General features: G+C 43.8%; 1 protein-coding gene across 1 annotated transcript in view; it reads left to right on the forward strand.

Annotated features, from left to right (window-relative positions):
• The window catches only part of LOC116973727 (dynein heavy chain 8, axonemal-like), a 622328-nt gene that overhangs the window by 129681 nt on the left and 476624 nt on the right, over positions 1 to 16023 (forward strand). The window contains 2 exon segments of the mRNA XM_033022036.1: positions 5275 to 5394; positions 14599 to 14734. Coding sequence (XP_032877927.1) covers positions 5275 to 5394; positions 14599 to 14734 — 256 coding nt within the window.

The raw sequence follows: 16023 nt of genomic DNA on the forward strand, positions 1-16023 counted from the left end.
ATCACAAAACAGAAAGACAGGAAGTGGGCAAGATCTTAGTTTTAGTAATATAGATTTTCCCCCTCTCACCTGCAACCTCTGTTCTCTGGTTCTTTACTAAAAGTAAATCATAAACCGAGAACATTTTTTGTGATGTAACAAAAAATGCTGATGAAGAGAAGGTATTAGATGCTGTTGTCGGGGATTTTGAGAATTATAAGGAAGATGAGTCGGTTATAGTTTGGTTGACCCTGGAGCTCACATACTGGGGAGCATGATGGGAAAATGGCCAAAATAGAATGTAGTTAAAATAACTAATGCTCAAACATTCTGCTGAGAAGCAGGCTTTCTTAATGGTGGTGGGGGGGGGGGGGGGGGGGGGATAGTCCTTTGTAGTTCTGTCTAGGTTTTTATCTGTTGCATTCTTACATTACAGCTGCTCTTGGTCACTGTAGATAGACACAAAAAGCTGGAGTAACTCGGCGGGACAGGCAGCATCTCTGGAGAGAAGGAATGGGTGACGTTTCGGGTCAAGACCCTTCTTCAGACTGGTTACAGATCAGGGCAACGAGAGATGTAGACGATGATTTAATAGAGAGTTAGATAGAGCTCTAGGGGCTAGTGGAGTCAAGGGATATGAAGAGAAGGCAGGCACGGGTTATTGATAGGGGACGATCAGCCATGATCACAATGAATGGCGGTGCTGGCTCGAAGGGCCGAATGGCCTCCTCCTGCACCTATTTTCTATGTTTCTATGATATAGATAGATAAAGAACAATTAATGCAAGATATGCAAAAAAGTTGCGATGATAAAGAAAACAGGCCATTGTTAGCTGTTAGTTGGGTGAAAACGAGAAGCTAGTGTGACTTGGGTGGGGGAGGGATAGAGAGAGAGAGGGAATGTCGGGGTTATCTGAAGTTAGAGAAATCAATATTCATACCACTGGGCTGTAAGCTGCCCAAGTGAAATTTGAGATGCTGTTTCTCCAATTTGCGTTTAGCCTCATTTTGACAATGGAGCAGACCTAGGACAGAAAGCTCTGTGTGGGAATGGGAAGGAGAATTAAAGTGTTTTGCAACCGGGAGATCTGGTAGGTTCAGGCGGGCTGAGCGAAGGTGTTCTGCGACTGCTCAGTCTACGTTTGGTGTCATCGGTGTATAAGAGCACATATCTTGAACAATGGATACAGTAGATGAGGTTGGAGGAGGTGCAAGTGAACCTGTGCCTAACCTGAAAGGACTGTTGGGGTCCCAGGACAGATTCGAAGAAGGAGGTATAGGGACAGGTGTTGCATCTTCTGCGGTTGCAGGGGAAGGTACCTAAGGAAGGGGCGGTTAGGGTCAGAAGCGATGAGTTATCCAGGGAGTTGAGGTGGGAATAGCCTCTGTGGAAGGCGGAAAGGGGTGGAGATGGGAAAATGTGGCTGGTGGTGGGATACCGTTGGAGGTGGCGGACATTTTGGAGGACTTTGTGTTGTTTGTGACGGCTGATGGGGTGATAGGTAAAGACTAGAGGGACTCTGTCTCTGTTGCGACTAGGGGGAGGGGGAAGCAAGGGCAGAGCTGCAGGGTATCAAGGAGACACGAGTGAGGGCCTCTTCTATGATGGGAGAATGGATCCCCAATTCCCTAAAGAATGAGTACACCTCGGAAGTCCAGGTATGGAACACCTCATCTTGGGCGCAGATGCAGCGTAGACGGAGGAATTGGGAGTAGGGGATAAAGTCTTTGCAGGAAACAGGGTGGGAAGAAATGTAGTCGAGATAGTTGTGGGAGTCAGTGGGTTTGTAATAGACGTCAGTCGATAGTCTATTTCCTGAGATGGAGACTGTGTGATCAAGAAAGGGGAGGGAGGTGCCGGAGATGGTCCAAGTAAATTTGAGTGCAGGATGGAAATTGGTGGCGAAGTTGATGAAGTCTATGAGTTCTGCATGGGTGCAGGAGGTAGCACCAATGCAGTCGTCAGTGTAACGGAGAAAGAGTTTGGGGATAGGGCCAGTATACGCCTGGTACTCTTGGTCACTGTGTTTAGCAGGCAAGTTTTTCAAAGGCTAACAAACGACGTCTTTTGCAAGGGGACTCCATTTGGCGAGTAGAATCTGGACATTTATAGTATCTACATGTTAGATATATGGGAGGGAGATTTCTAAACAACAAGAAACATAAGATTAAAGTTAACTCTGGGGAAAGACAAAGCTGAAAGGTTACAGAGACATTGATTAATGATGGTTTATTTCAACTCCCCAAGCAACCATTGTGTCATGAGGGTATAAAAATCCTACAGTTACTGTAGCGTATTGTAGCAGCTTGGGCTTGCTCACACTGCTTCCCCTATGTACATCGCTAATAAACCGACTTGTTCGATAAACTCACCACTGATTTATGAGCTGTTTTATTTTGTGTCTGTGCCTATCTGAGTAAAGTCAGATATACGGTACGATTAAAGTACAAATTTCCCTCCTACAGATGCTTTCTACGTGTGTTTAAGGCAGGCATTTGGAAGTGGCGGCGCTGTGATACTGCTGCGGCTCGCCTGCAGTCTGTCTGTTTTTACTTTTTTGTGTTGTTTTTTTTGTCTAGTTTAGTAATTTATTTGGTTATTAGGTGGTGTTATGTAGGTATGTTGCAAAGCCTACCTGAAGCGTCGCTGAATATCTGCCGCTGAGGTTGTGCGCGATTTTGGCGCCGTTTAGAGGGGGCGGGTTTAAAACGCGATTTTCTCTAAGCTGTTCCAATCGAAAATGTTCAGCCTAGTTAATTATTAACGAAAAATCGCTGATAGACCCCGTCGCAAAAGCTATTATTAGGTTTAAAGGCCTTGAATAATAGTTATAGTAGTTTAAAAATCAATCTTTAAACCCGCGACCGTCAGCAACCGCAGGGTCTCATAAAGAAAATAGCAGAAGGTAGGTTGTATATTTTTACATTCAAAAGGGCTTCTAAAGATCCTTTTATACAAAATTTAATATTGCGAGTAGCTCAATTTGGGCCCATTATATCGCGCAGTATTTTTCTCGGCATTTGAGGCACAAATCTACCGCAATGTGAACGTTCTAAACCAGCGCGTTCCACAGGGACCCACTGGAAAGCTGATTTAAATGGGCATTTATTTACAGCAATTGAACACTGAATTCCTTCCATTTGGCCTATAAATTAATGTAAATGAGATTTTAAAATCATGTTTTATTGTGAATTATTTGTGAATATTATTTGGACATTTAGGCTATTTAAAAATGTTAATCATTTATTAAGAAATGGATAGATGTTTAGATCTAGTAATTGAAGTCTGAAATTAGCTACAATTAGGTAACTAACTAATTATATGCTTTAATTTCAGGTCATCCAAGTAAGATTATTTTATATTTGTTTCAGAATGCTTCAATCTATGATAACTGAAAATTTCATTCAGTTCTCTTAATTTTTAAGAAAGTTATGGGCTTTTGACTGTTCACGATCACAACTTTTTTGTTATGTCCATAGAAAATCAATAGGGAACAAGATGCTCATTTCCGAGTATGAAAATGGCCATAACTTTTTAAATACTTGAGATATGAAAGTGAATTAGATGTCAAATTAAACTTATTTTTATGCTTTATCTGATGGGATAAATTACAGACTTGATTTTTAAAATCTCAAAATTTTGTAACATTGCTATGTTATGTGTGTGGGGGGGGGGGGGTGAAACAGGGCTTTCTGTCTCTCCCTTCGGGGGAATGCGACTTTTTTGTCGTATCCCCCTTCTCTTCCCCCGTCTGCGCTGAGGCCTAATGGCGGAGCTGGCGGCCTCCAACCTGCGACCGACCTCGAGGGTCCGGAGGTAGAGCCAGCCAGGACTCACCAACGCGAGGCTGGCCGTCTTCGAGCTGTGGCGACGTCCGGGCAGCGGCACGACTTGGCGCTCCGGTGAGGGCGGACGGCGCGGGGCTGAGACCCTCCCGTGCGGGCGGCACAGCTACCAGTTGGAAGGCGCTCCCGTGTGAGTGGCCTGGGTCCCGGCTGGAAGGCGCTCCCGTGGGGGCAGCCCGGTGCGGGGCTGAGACGCTGCCGTGTGGGTGGCCTGGCTACCGGCTGGAAGGCGCTCTGGTGAGGGCGGACCGGCTCCCGGCTGGAAGGCGCTCCCGTGGGGGCAGCCCGGTGCGGGGCTGAGACGCTGCCGTGTGGGCGGCCCAGTGCGGGGCGGAGACGGTGCTCCGGCGGCTGAGGCGGCGTTCTGGCGGCGGCGACCTGGAGCTCCCGTTGCAACAGCTGCGTCCGCTGGACTGGAGGGCGGCAGCTTCGACCACCCCCGGGCCGCCGAGCTTGAACCGCGGGACTGATACCATCGCCCGGTGGGGTATCGCCTCGGCGCAGAGGGAGAAGAGGAGGGAAGAGACAGTAACTCTAAGACTTTTGCCTCCATCACAGTGAGGAGGTGTTTGGTGAACTCACTGTGGTGGATGTTAATTTGTGTTTATTGTGTTGTTATTATTACATGTATGGCTGCAGGCAACAGCATTTCGTTCAGACCGAAAGGTCTGAATGACAATAAAGGAAATCTAATCTAATCTAATCTAATCATTTGATAACTTTGTACATAACATATTGTCAGGCAAATTGAGGTCTGTGGAATTAAAATATCAGGAAAGGATAGGAAACCAGTGAGTAGTGGTGAATGATTATTTTACAAATTCATGGAAGGGTAGACTTTGTGATCTTCTGGGGTCTCCTATTTTGTTTTTAATGTGTTAATGATTATCTGTGTTACCTAACCTGAGTAAAACTGGTTTTATACACGATTTGTGCATGTAAACCAGGCAGAATGGATCCAAATTTAGGCTAAAGTATCTTAAGGCTCACTTTCCTAATTTATTGATTTGCCTGCATCTGCTCCATAACGGCTATACTAATACTAGAGGGCAAACCTTTAAGGTGACAGGGGGAAAGTATAAAGGAGATTTAATAGTCTATTTTTTTGCTCGTAGTGCAGCATCTGCCTGAATCTGCTGCCGGGAAAAGTGATGGAAGCAAATATCAGAGCAATGTTTAAGATGCATTTAGATAGGCACATGTAGCTGCTTGTGGATGGATTAATGTGTCGGCAGTTGGGATTAGTTTAAATTGTGCAGTCAGAGAACATTAATTTGGCTTTATGTTCAGCACAGAACATTATGGGACGAGGGGGCTGTTCCTGTGCTGTATTGTTCTATGTTCTAGATTGGTATTATGATCATTGCAGATTGTGGTGGTCCAAAAGGCCTGTGTTATATTGTTCTATGTTCTAAGTTTGTTGATTTTGCCATTTTGACGTCTTTGCAGCATTATCTCGCCTTTAAAGACAACCCACCTCTTGCAAGAGACATGCCTCCTGTTGCTGGAAAGATACTGTGGTCAAGACAACTCTTCAGACATATATTTGATCCCATTGACTATTTCTATGTAAGTTTGTTAACAAAACTTATTTAACTGTTTGATAACACATCCGGGATCTTGTTTTTGGAATTCTATTTGCATTGTGCTTCAAGATGCCATTTTGCATTGAAAATATCTCCATCCAAATCACAGGATGAGGTATTAGAAATCTTCAGGTCACTGGGATTCTGTAAGCACAACTGGAACAATCATCAGAAGTGACTGCCAGAAATGAGAGCAGACATCTGATGGTTCTAATTTAGATTTTAACAAGCAGATAAATAAAAGGAACTGAAGATGCTGGAGTGTTGAGCAAAACACAAAGAGCTGAAGTAACCAAGCCTGGAGGGACAAAGCCTGGTAAATGTTATGTGGGTATACATTAGGTGTGGGGGTGGGGGTGGTGGTTGATTGACAGATGGGTGGATAAAGGCAAGAGTTGAAAGGAAACAAAAGGGTGTCAGATAAGGAGAGAAGTGGAGTGATATGTAAAGGCGGGGGGGGGGGGGGGGGGGGGGGGGGGAGTAGGTGGAAGCGGACTGTTGGGAGGTGATGGGGGGTTGGGGAAAGAGGGGCAGAATAGTGGGAGAAATAGATAGTGGGGGGACACAGGAAAGAGCAATGGGGAAGGGGGGGTTACTTAAAAATTGAGAATTCAATGTTTTTGCGACTGGGTTGTAAGCTACCTAAGCAAAATATGAGTGCTGTTCCTCCAGCTTCAACTGATGATAGAGGAGGTCAAGGACATAAAAGTCGGGAATGGGAAATGAAATTAAAATAGTTGGCAGTCCGTGGTAGATTAAGTGCAACAGCTATTGCATCTCCTGTAGTTGCAGGAGTTGAACACTCCTAATCCTAATCCTAATCCGCTCACAATCCTAATAGCAGCATGATTAGCTGTACACCTGTCACTCATTGTATTTGAAATGTTGTCGATTATCTTTTCCCTGGTGTCTTGAAAATCTGCTTGCTCATTGAAATAAGTGTAAGTTTTACACGAATTGTCAACTGTTTCGCAAATATGTTGCGCATAGTCCTCAGCAGTCCCACCAGCCAATTCATCGACTGCTGCAGAAAGACATTTATTTGTGGTGGTGAAGTGTACACTGTTAATATGGGTCTCTTCTTGGGTGGTTGCATCAAAACCCACAGTCAAATCCTTTGTTGCTAGGATCATCTCTGCTGTCTGCAACTCAGCAATAGCTCCTAATTCTCGGGCCATAACTTCAACTGCACTGCATCGAGGAACATGATCCAGATTAAGTCCACTCCGCTTGTAGAACTGGCTTATCAGGATTGGAATGTTTGCTGTGGGAGTTTTGTTTACAATACAGTCAAACACATGCATCCTTGTTGTTGAGGAGTAAGTCTTCTGGTCCAGCTTTGACTTGACAATATTGGCAGCCTGCAGAGTTTCGATTGTTTCTTTCAGGACAAGATTGTCAAATTCGAGGCGTCTCACATCCTCTTCCCTGTCCTTTAGTTTTTCATGAACTTTTCTGTACTGGTGAATTGAAACAATTTCCTGTTTTTCTTACCGCCACGAAACTTGAGCAATTGTCCGTGTGCTTTTTTAAGTCTCAAAAACTCTGCCTTGGTTTCAGCAAGCTCTCATGCAAACGTTTTCCCACGTAATTTGGTTTTGAGTTCCTGAATCTTTCTGTGGTTTTGCTTTCTCTTTAAGGCTTGATTAACCACACGTTTGGGAGTTTTCAACTGTGCCCTAAGTTCACTGATTTTACTTCGGAGTCACGCGAGTGACTACGTGAAGAACCCCGCCAGGACGCATGCGTGTCATATCACTACACGCATTGCAACAAGTCACAGCAAGGGGGAACGACGTTCCCCTAGCGGCAAAATTTGAAAACCAGGAACAGCAGGTAAGGAGACTCTGCGTTCCAGAATTTGAAAGTCGGGAACAGCAGGTAAGAAGACTCTGCGTTCCTTCCACTCACCTTTTAGGTGGAAACATGGACCGGATCCATGAAGGCTGCGGGAAAGCTGGCGGGGGAGAACCGCGGAGTCGCGGGCAACCGGCAGCAGCAGCCTAAGGCACGCTAATCTCCCGTAATGGGAACAGCTGTGCCCGACTTTCGCTCCCGACTCGCTCCCGCTCCGGGCCCGGCTGGGCGGGAGAGGGAAGCAAAAAACTAATGTTTCCCCGCGCTGGGGTTTTTCACAGGAGGGGAAGCTGGACAAAGTGGTGTCCACAAATGCTGCTAGTGAAGCTGGATGGGGAGGACCGCGGAGTCGCGGGCAGCCGGCAGCAGCAGCCAAAGGCACGTTAATCTCCCGTAATGGGAAGAGCTGTGCCGACTTTTGGTCCCGCGCCGGCCAGAACACCACGGCCGGGCGGGAGACTATTCAAATGGGGCCGTTGACTTTTGACAAGTCAATAACGGCAGCAGACGGGGTGGAACGACGTTCACCCGTAGCAACAATTTTAACCTGGACCTGCAGGTAAGAGCTGCGGTCTTTTTTGTATTTACCATGCTGATTGCAGGTGCAGAAACCAACGGGCTGCGACAAAGCTGGTGGGCTAGATGGGATCAGCTGTGCCAGATGTCCTCCACACCGGCCATATCCACTCCACGGAAGGACAGTAAGGACAAAGCTGGAGAAGGAGGACCGTGGAGCAGCGGGCAGCCAGCAGCAGCCAGCGGTACTTGGATCACCCGTAGTGGGATCAGCTGTGCCCGATGTCGCCTCCGCACCGGCCAGATCCACGCGGCCGGGCGGAAAGGCTAGACACAAAACAAACAAGGTCGTAGACTCAGAGGAGTCCGACTTTGAACAACCGTGGGCGGCCAGCGCCCGAGAGCGCTGGAGCCGGAAGAAGCGGTGTATGGAGCTTTGCTCCAACGTGACAGACTCCGGGAGATGGAGTCGGGTCACTGTGGGCCCTATGATAAACCCACAGCAGTACCTCTTGAAGGGCTGCACAGTGCTTCTATCTCATCAGAGGGGAGCACTGCGGGTCAGTTCTGGGCTGACCTGGAAGAGGGGTCCGCAGAAGAAAAGACAAGTGTGCAGGGGGTGCAGGAACAAGAGAACCTACTGGAACCCACTACGGCCAACGACAGCACCCCCACGCACCCACCAGCAGAACTGGTGAAAGCTCGAAGGACCGGTACCCAAAACATGAGTCTTTTTAGGCCATGGCCCAGACCGGCCTTCTTGGAAGATGCGGGGACCTCCAACGCCAACCAAACCGAAAATCCAGACCCCAGCGCTACAACAGCAGCGAAGAATCTACAAAAAGTAAACCTGCCACTGGTAACTATGGAGGTAGGTGGTTCTGGTTCCCTACAATATACAGTGGGCACGGAGATTGGGTGGAGATTACACTCTTTTCTGAATGCATGGAGCATGATAACAACCGATACTTACATCTTAAGCAGTATCCAGGGATATACAACAGAGTTTATACACAAGTACAGCCCTCCAGTTCAACATATACTGAACTGAATGTTCGTGCCTTCGGATAAAGGAAAATCAAAAGCGCAAGCTGAACTGAAGCGGCTACACATAAAAGGTGTAATTGAGAAAACTCAACACGAACCAATAGAATTCGTGTCCAATATATTTATCAAAAACAAAAAAGATGGTGGTCATCGCATCATCATAGATCTGACAAAATAGATACCTTTGTTACTGCTTAACAATTAATTTCCAAAGGTTACTTCAATGGCCAGCATCGATTTAAAAGATGCTTACTATTCAGTGCCTATACGAGGTGACCACAGATGTTACTTAAAATTCAACTGGATGGTACAACTCTGACAGTATAAAGCACTGCCAAATGGGTTATCATCAGGCCAGGCTGTTCACAAAAAATTTGAAACCAGCCCTAGCATTTATACGGAAATGTACACACATGGTCATGGCATATTTAGATGACATACTCATTATGGGCAAAACTTTGGAATTGGCCAAACAACCTGTAACAGCCACAAAAAGTTATTTGAAAAACTGGGATTCATTTTTCATCCAGTTAAATCTAAACTAACGCCTTCCACTACTATGGACTACCTGGGGTTTCACCATTGACTCAGTTCACATGTCGGTGACTCTGCCTAAGGGAAAGGCTAGAGATTTAATAGAGGCTTGCAATAACCTCACTGACATCAGCAAACCATCCATCAGATTGGTAGCTAAAGTAATTGGCATAATGATGGCTGCCTTTCCAGCCACTCAATTTGGACCTCTACATTACCAAAACATACAGAGAGCAAAATACAAGCACTCTAAATTATGTAGGTCACTTTGACAGATCTGTGAAACTACCAATCAAGCTAAAATGGAACTAAAATGGTGGATAGATAACATCTGGCCTTGTTCCAATCCAATCATTGTCAGTAACCCTTCCATGGTCCTACAAACTGATGCCAGTGCACTTGGGTGCGGAGCCACCAATACCATACCACCGTGGTAGCATACATTAACCACAGGGTGGAAACAAATCGACATCATGTGACAATCTGGCTATACAAATTGGCAATGGTGTATCCAGAGAGATATCTGGATATCAGTCACTTACCTACCAGGAAGACCAATTTCAGTGGCAGACACCAGGTCACGCAAATTTAATGAAAACACCAAATGGATGTTGAATAAAATAGTACTGCTGATATCACAGCAAAATATGGAACACCAGATATCGATTTATTCGCATCCAGACTTAACCATCAAAGACATGAACATCCCGTCTGTTCTGGAATATCTGGCAGGCCTCCACTATGATGAGGGGCTCAGTTACAGTGCCATCAACTGCGCCAGAAGTGCCCTATCGACTTACCTCTGGCAGGGGACAGACCATTACACTGTTGGGACTCACCCACTGGTACAAAACCTATGAGGGGAACCAGATACTCCCAAATATGGGATGTGAGAATAATCCTGAAGATGCTCAGGAATTGGTCTCCAGCAACAGTTCTGTCCCTACACAGACTGACATTAAAACAGTCATGCTAATGGTATTGGTCACGGCACAGAGGATACAGTCATTGCAAAAACTAGACTGGACAACATGACTTCCTCAACAGAAAATATTACGTTTCATATTTATGAGATAGTAAGCAGAACAGAAAAGGGATCAGCAGGCCTCAATATACAATTAGGTCATACCCAACAGATGACCGTCTGTGTATAATAAGACATCTGTCGTTATACATGGAGAAAAAGAATATCCTAAGAGGCAATGAAAAGGCACATTTTGGTCAGCCACTAGCAACCACACCAAGAGTGACGGTCCAGATCATCTCAAGATGGCTGAAACAGGTGCTAACACAGGCTGGGGTGGATACTAATTTTTTTAAATCTATTTCCACCAGGGCTGCAGCTACATTGGCAGCGATACAATTGGATGTACCAATGGACCAAATCCTCAAGGCAGCAGGATGGTCTGGAGGGGAAAACATTCCAATTATTTTATAATAAACCAGTAATGAAACCTGGAACGTTTGCAGAAACAATTTAAGTTCTGTAAATTAATTTAAACCCATAAAAAGGGGTTATAAATTTGTGTTAAAATTTTTTATGATTTCAATGTCGAATTCATGTCCAAATTATGTTAACACAATTCCTCCCACAGTCAAGGCAGACGTGATGCATGGACTCGTTTCCACGGCATGAAATCACAGAGCTTTAAAATCTTCACGTAGTCACTCACGTGACTCCGAAGTAAAATAGTAAGATTAAACGAGAACTTACCAGTTTGAAGTTTGATCTGTATTTTATGAGGAGTTACGATGAGGGATTACGTGCCCTCCGCTCCCACCCTGATCATATACTTAACTGGTATCTCTTCTCTAATATTACTATGTTTAGTCATTACAGTTACCTGTGATTTCACACCGCTGCTTTGAAGAATGACACGCATGCGTCCTGGCGGGGTTCTTCACGTAATCCCTCATCGTAACTCCTCATAAAATACAGATCAAACTTCAAACTGGTAAGTTCTCGTTTAATCTTACTATCTTTGTGCGATACTTTAGTGGAAGAGTGACCTTGGATGTGGACAGAAAATGTAGTGTTTTCTTCAATTACTGTTTCCTTGGTGAAAGACTTAGAAATTCCCTGCTACATCTTGTTGAAACACTAGATGTCGATGGCATTGGTTCAGGTGAGGCAGCAGCTGTCGTTGGCGTTGCTAGATTCAGTGGAGGATGCAGACTATGACTGTCATCGCCCATGTCCTCAGTGTCTTGAAATATGGGCACTTGGCTTTCGGCCGATGTCAAGGATTCAAGATCTTGAGCACCAGGCGATCGAACGTCATCTAAAGAAATGTGTTGACTGCATTCTGGAAGTTTAAAAGTTTTATCACAAATTTTCATAAATGCTCCAAGTTCCTTGGGATTGGTGAGTTTTTTAAACTTAAGCAAAGTCCGGTTTACGAGAGTTCTCACTCTTGAGTTAGCAGCAGCAAATGATTAGCCTTCTGCATCCGACAAGAGAAATGTGAACTCAGCGATTTCTGTGTTTCAGACAGACTTTTTCCAAACGAGGTATACAATTTTTTTTAAATCACTGAACAGCATTAACGGAAACAAGTTATTATTTGCAGCTTTAGAAAAAAGGTAGAAATAATAAAGTTAAACGCTAAAACAAATAGTAAATACCCAACAAAAAATTCATATTCATCAGTTTCATCAAATCAGTTAAATTCATTTAAATTCCATTACCAGATCTAAACCTCTATCCATTTCTTAAGAAAAGGCTAAAAATTTTAAATAGCCTAAGTATCCAAATAACATTCATACAAGAATTCACAATATAACATTTTTAAATCTCACTCTCATGAATTTATATGCCAAATGGAAGGAATTTAATGTTTAATTCCCATAAATTAATCCAGAAACATCCACTCAAAATATAATCAAAATTTTTGCACAATACATGTACAGTTGTGGATATTTAGTATAAAAATATTGATCATGGAGAGAGAATAACACAAAATATATATGATTTAGATGCTCATGACATGATTGTCCCAAAAAAACGAGGATTTAAATCATCTTGCGAGTGGGTGTTTCTGGAATGTGATCGATTGGAACATTGCCATTGCCGTAAATTTTAAGCCCATATCGGCAGGCAACACACCGCCGATTCGTATGGGGCCTAAATAACATTTTTGCATCGTAAAATTAGACTAAAGCCACCCCAAGAAGCAAGATTATATGTGAAATAAATGACTTACCTTTTGTTTTGTCCTGGTATTGCGATCCATGGCGTTGAAGGCATTGACGGCGTTAGAAGTCACTTTTTACTTTAATCCAGCAATTAAATTGTCCAGCGATTTAAAAAAATAAATAAACCGGGAACGGAAGTCCGATCGATTTTTCTTCATCAGCTAGCAGCCCGAGGAAATCCTTCTCCGACAAGCAATACAAACATGCATTTTAACCCCCCCCCCCCCCCCCAAAGGCTCCGGAGTTGCCCGCACAGCCATTGGCAGATCTGGAGCGCCGCTGAAGGCAGGTTTTGTAACATCGCTATAAATAGTTGCGGTCCCAGCACCGAGCCTTGCGGTACCCCACTAGTCACTGCCTGTCATTCTGAAAGAGACCCGTTAATCCCTACTCATTGTTTCCTATCTGCCAAGAGGACTAGGACTTGAGGCGTTTAGGAGACTGAGGTGCATAATTAAGGAAATCTGGAAGGAAAAATGGAGCAAGAGATAACTCTGGCAGATAAAATGGAGGAGAATCCAAAGAGATTTTTATTAATACTTTAAGAGGGTAACTGGAGAAACCAATGTGGTCATCTATGTGTGGAGCTGCAGGTCCTAAATGAGCATTTCTTATCTGTTTTTACTAAAGAGAAAGACATAAAGACCAGGGAATTTGGGATAGTTAATGGAGATGTCTTGTGGACTGTCCATATTACAGAACAGCTGGGTGTCCTAAAGCATAGGAAGGTAGATAAATCTCCTGGGCCTGATCAGATCTATCCGTGGAAACTGGGAAGCTAGAAAAGAAATTGCAAGAGCTCGGGTTGAGTTATATGAATTGTCCTTGGACACAGATGAGGTGTCGGAAGACTGGAGGGTGGCTTATGTTGTGTCTCTATTTAAGAAAAGTGCAAGTGATGGTCTGGGAATTATTGACCAATGAACCTAACATCTGCAGTTCTGGATGGGATTCTGAAAGATAAGATATATATGTTTTTGGATAGCGTAGGGGGGAATTTTGTCCTGTACCTGTGCCATGTGTCTGGCTACTGTCTGAATCAGAGCTTACTAGGACTGCAGCTCATTTCTTTACATCTATGACATAGGGTGGGGACAGTCCATAATCCTCATCATACCCATCTATATATCTCATTGTCTAAACTTCCCAGTCAATGTCATCTCCATCCATTGGCAGGGCAGTTGGTGACACAGCCGCCATCATTCTCCCGCATATTTATTTTGTTCCACCTCTAGTGCACAGTCTAATACTGCTATTTTTTTAATCATTTGTTGGTTCTTCGCCATGGCTATGAGTATCATTACTTTATTTTTATATTTACCCTTTAAGATTATAAATTGCTTGTCTTCCTTATAATTTTCAAATTTCTGACAACAGGTAGATAGGGGCTGATTATGGTTAGTTAGCATGGTTTTGTATGTGGTTGATTGTGTCTTACAAATTTGATTGTTTAATAAGTAGCCAAGAAGTATGATTATGATTATTATGCAGCACGGAAACAGGTACATTGGCCCAACTCGTCCACGCCAATCAGGTGCCTAATCTAAGCTAGTCCAATTTGCCTACATTTGGTCTGCAACCCTCCAAACCTTTCCTATCCAACTACCTGTCCAAAACACTTTTAAAAGTTGTTATTGTGCTTGTTTGAACTAATTTGTGAACCTGGTTTCATATACCAACCACCCTCTGAAAAGGTTGCCCTGTGCGTTCCGTTAACTCTTTCCCCTGTTCCATTCAACCTATGCCCTCTAGTTCCTGATACCTTTACCTGGGGAAACTACTCTAGGGCACTACTATTCACCCTATCGATGCTTCTCATGATTTTATGCACCTATATAAGAGTTGCGAGTCAAATATAAAATGGGAGAGAAAACAATAATGACAAGTAACCATTGGCTGAGGATCACGCTTGCCAACTAAATTTAAATATTCAGATTTATTTAATATTTATTTAACATTCAGTTCTGTGCATGGTTACCTAGATTGTTACTCTGTATGTTAATTATCTTGTACCTTAAATTTCATCCTATTATTTCAGAAAAATTCAGACATTTTAAACAACCCTCAGGGCATGTCCATTGTGCGAGTATATAACAAAATTGCCTATGTATTGGTCATGTTTGAAGTATTACTTCACAAAATGTGGACCAAAAAAACATCAGCAATTCAATATGGTAAGTGCATTATTCATTTTGCTTCATTTTGCAACTATATTCAATGATTCAATGATGCTTTATTCTCACGTGTACCTTGATACAGTGAAATGCTTTGTTTTGAATACAACCTGGTAAAATCATGTAGCAGACCTCACGTAGGCAATACACAAGTGTCGCTTCATTTTGCCGCCGGTAAAGTGACAAACATTCACCGAACAGTCTGTTATACTGCCTACCACCATCCCACCCCACCGCAGAGTCCTCCCTTTGTTCTCAGCGGCCATCCTCGCTCTCCGGCCTCCACACTCTCTGACGGCTCTCTCTTGGCACTCCGGTGGCCCACTTCGTTCTCTGACAGTCCCCTTGCTCTTTGACGATCCCCATGCTCTCCCACAACCTTGCTCACTGTCCGGCGGACCTCCTCACTCTTCAATGGCCTATCTCACTCTCTGCCGATCACCTCACTCTCTGACCGACCACTGTCTCTCAGCTTCAGAGACTTTGATTTGATTATAACTTTGGGTAAAAAAAACTAAATGCCGGAGTAACTCAGCAGGCCAGGCAATATCTTCGGAGGGAATGGATAGACAATTTTTGGTTGGGACAATTCTTCAGACAGATTTTGACAGGGTGGGATTTGTACCTTTATCTTGTGACTGCATAGATTTCTTAAGGATTTGTTGTTTTCCTTCCCCTTGCCAAAGTCTTGCTGGTTGGTATTTTAAGTGGCTACTCTTAATTGCCCATTTTGTAGGGGAGGGAAGAAGACGGAATGAAGGAAGTATAAATTGTATGAAGTTGTAGGAATAACGACAAGTTGTTTAACTTCATATAAAGTTCTTTATTAACCACGACGCACTGAGACTGAGAACAAAGATTCCACATTCCAACTAACTCATCGGTGTGTGAGAGCACTCCTGGAATAGCACGCATGCGCAAGATAACATTCCATAGAGAGGTCTGTATAAACACCCGACATGGATTAGGAATATAGTGACTGATCTACATCCTCTTTCTTTAGCTCATGCCCCATGAAACAAAAGCAAACATGCATACATGTAATTATAGCAAAGTTTATATAAAATTAATAAATTGACCTGCTAACTAGTAACTACAGCGAAGCAAAACAATGCCCATAATAGCAGTCATAAAGAAAACATTCAGTCTATAGTCTTTGTATTTAGGATTAGGCTTGCAGACATGACCTGCACGCGTCCTGTAAAACCTCTCCGTGGTATTCCTCATAGGCGATTGCACCACAGGCACAGACTTCACAGGCGATTTCTCCACAGGTACCGACATCACAG

Source organism: Amblyraja radiata, chromosome 5 (assembly GCF_010909765.2).
Source record: "Amblyraja radiata isolate CabotCenter1 chromosome 5, sAmbRad1.1.pri, whole genome shotgun sequence".
In the NCBI taxonomy this organism is placed as follows: domain Eukaryota; kingdom Metazoa; phylum Chordata; class Chondrichthyes; order Rajiformes; family Rajidae; genus Amblyraja; species Amblyraja radiata.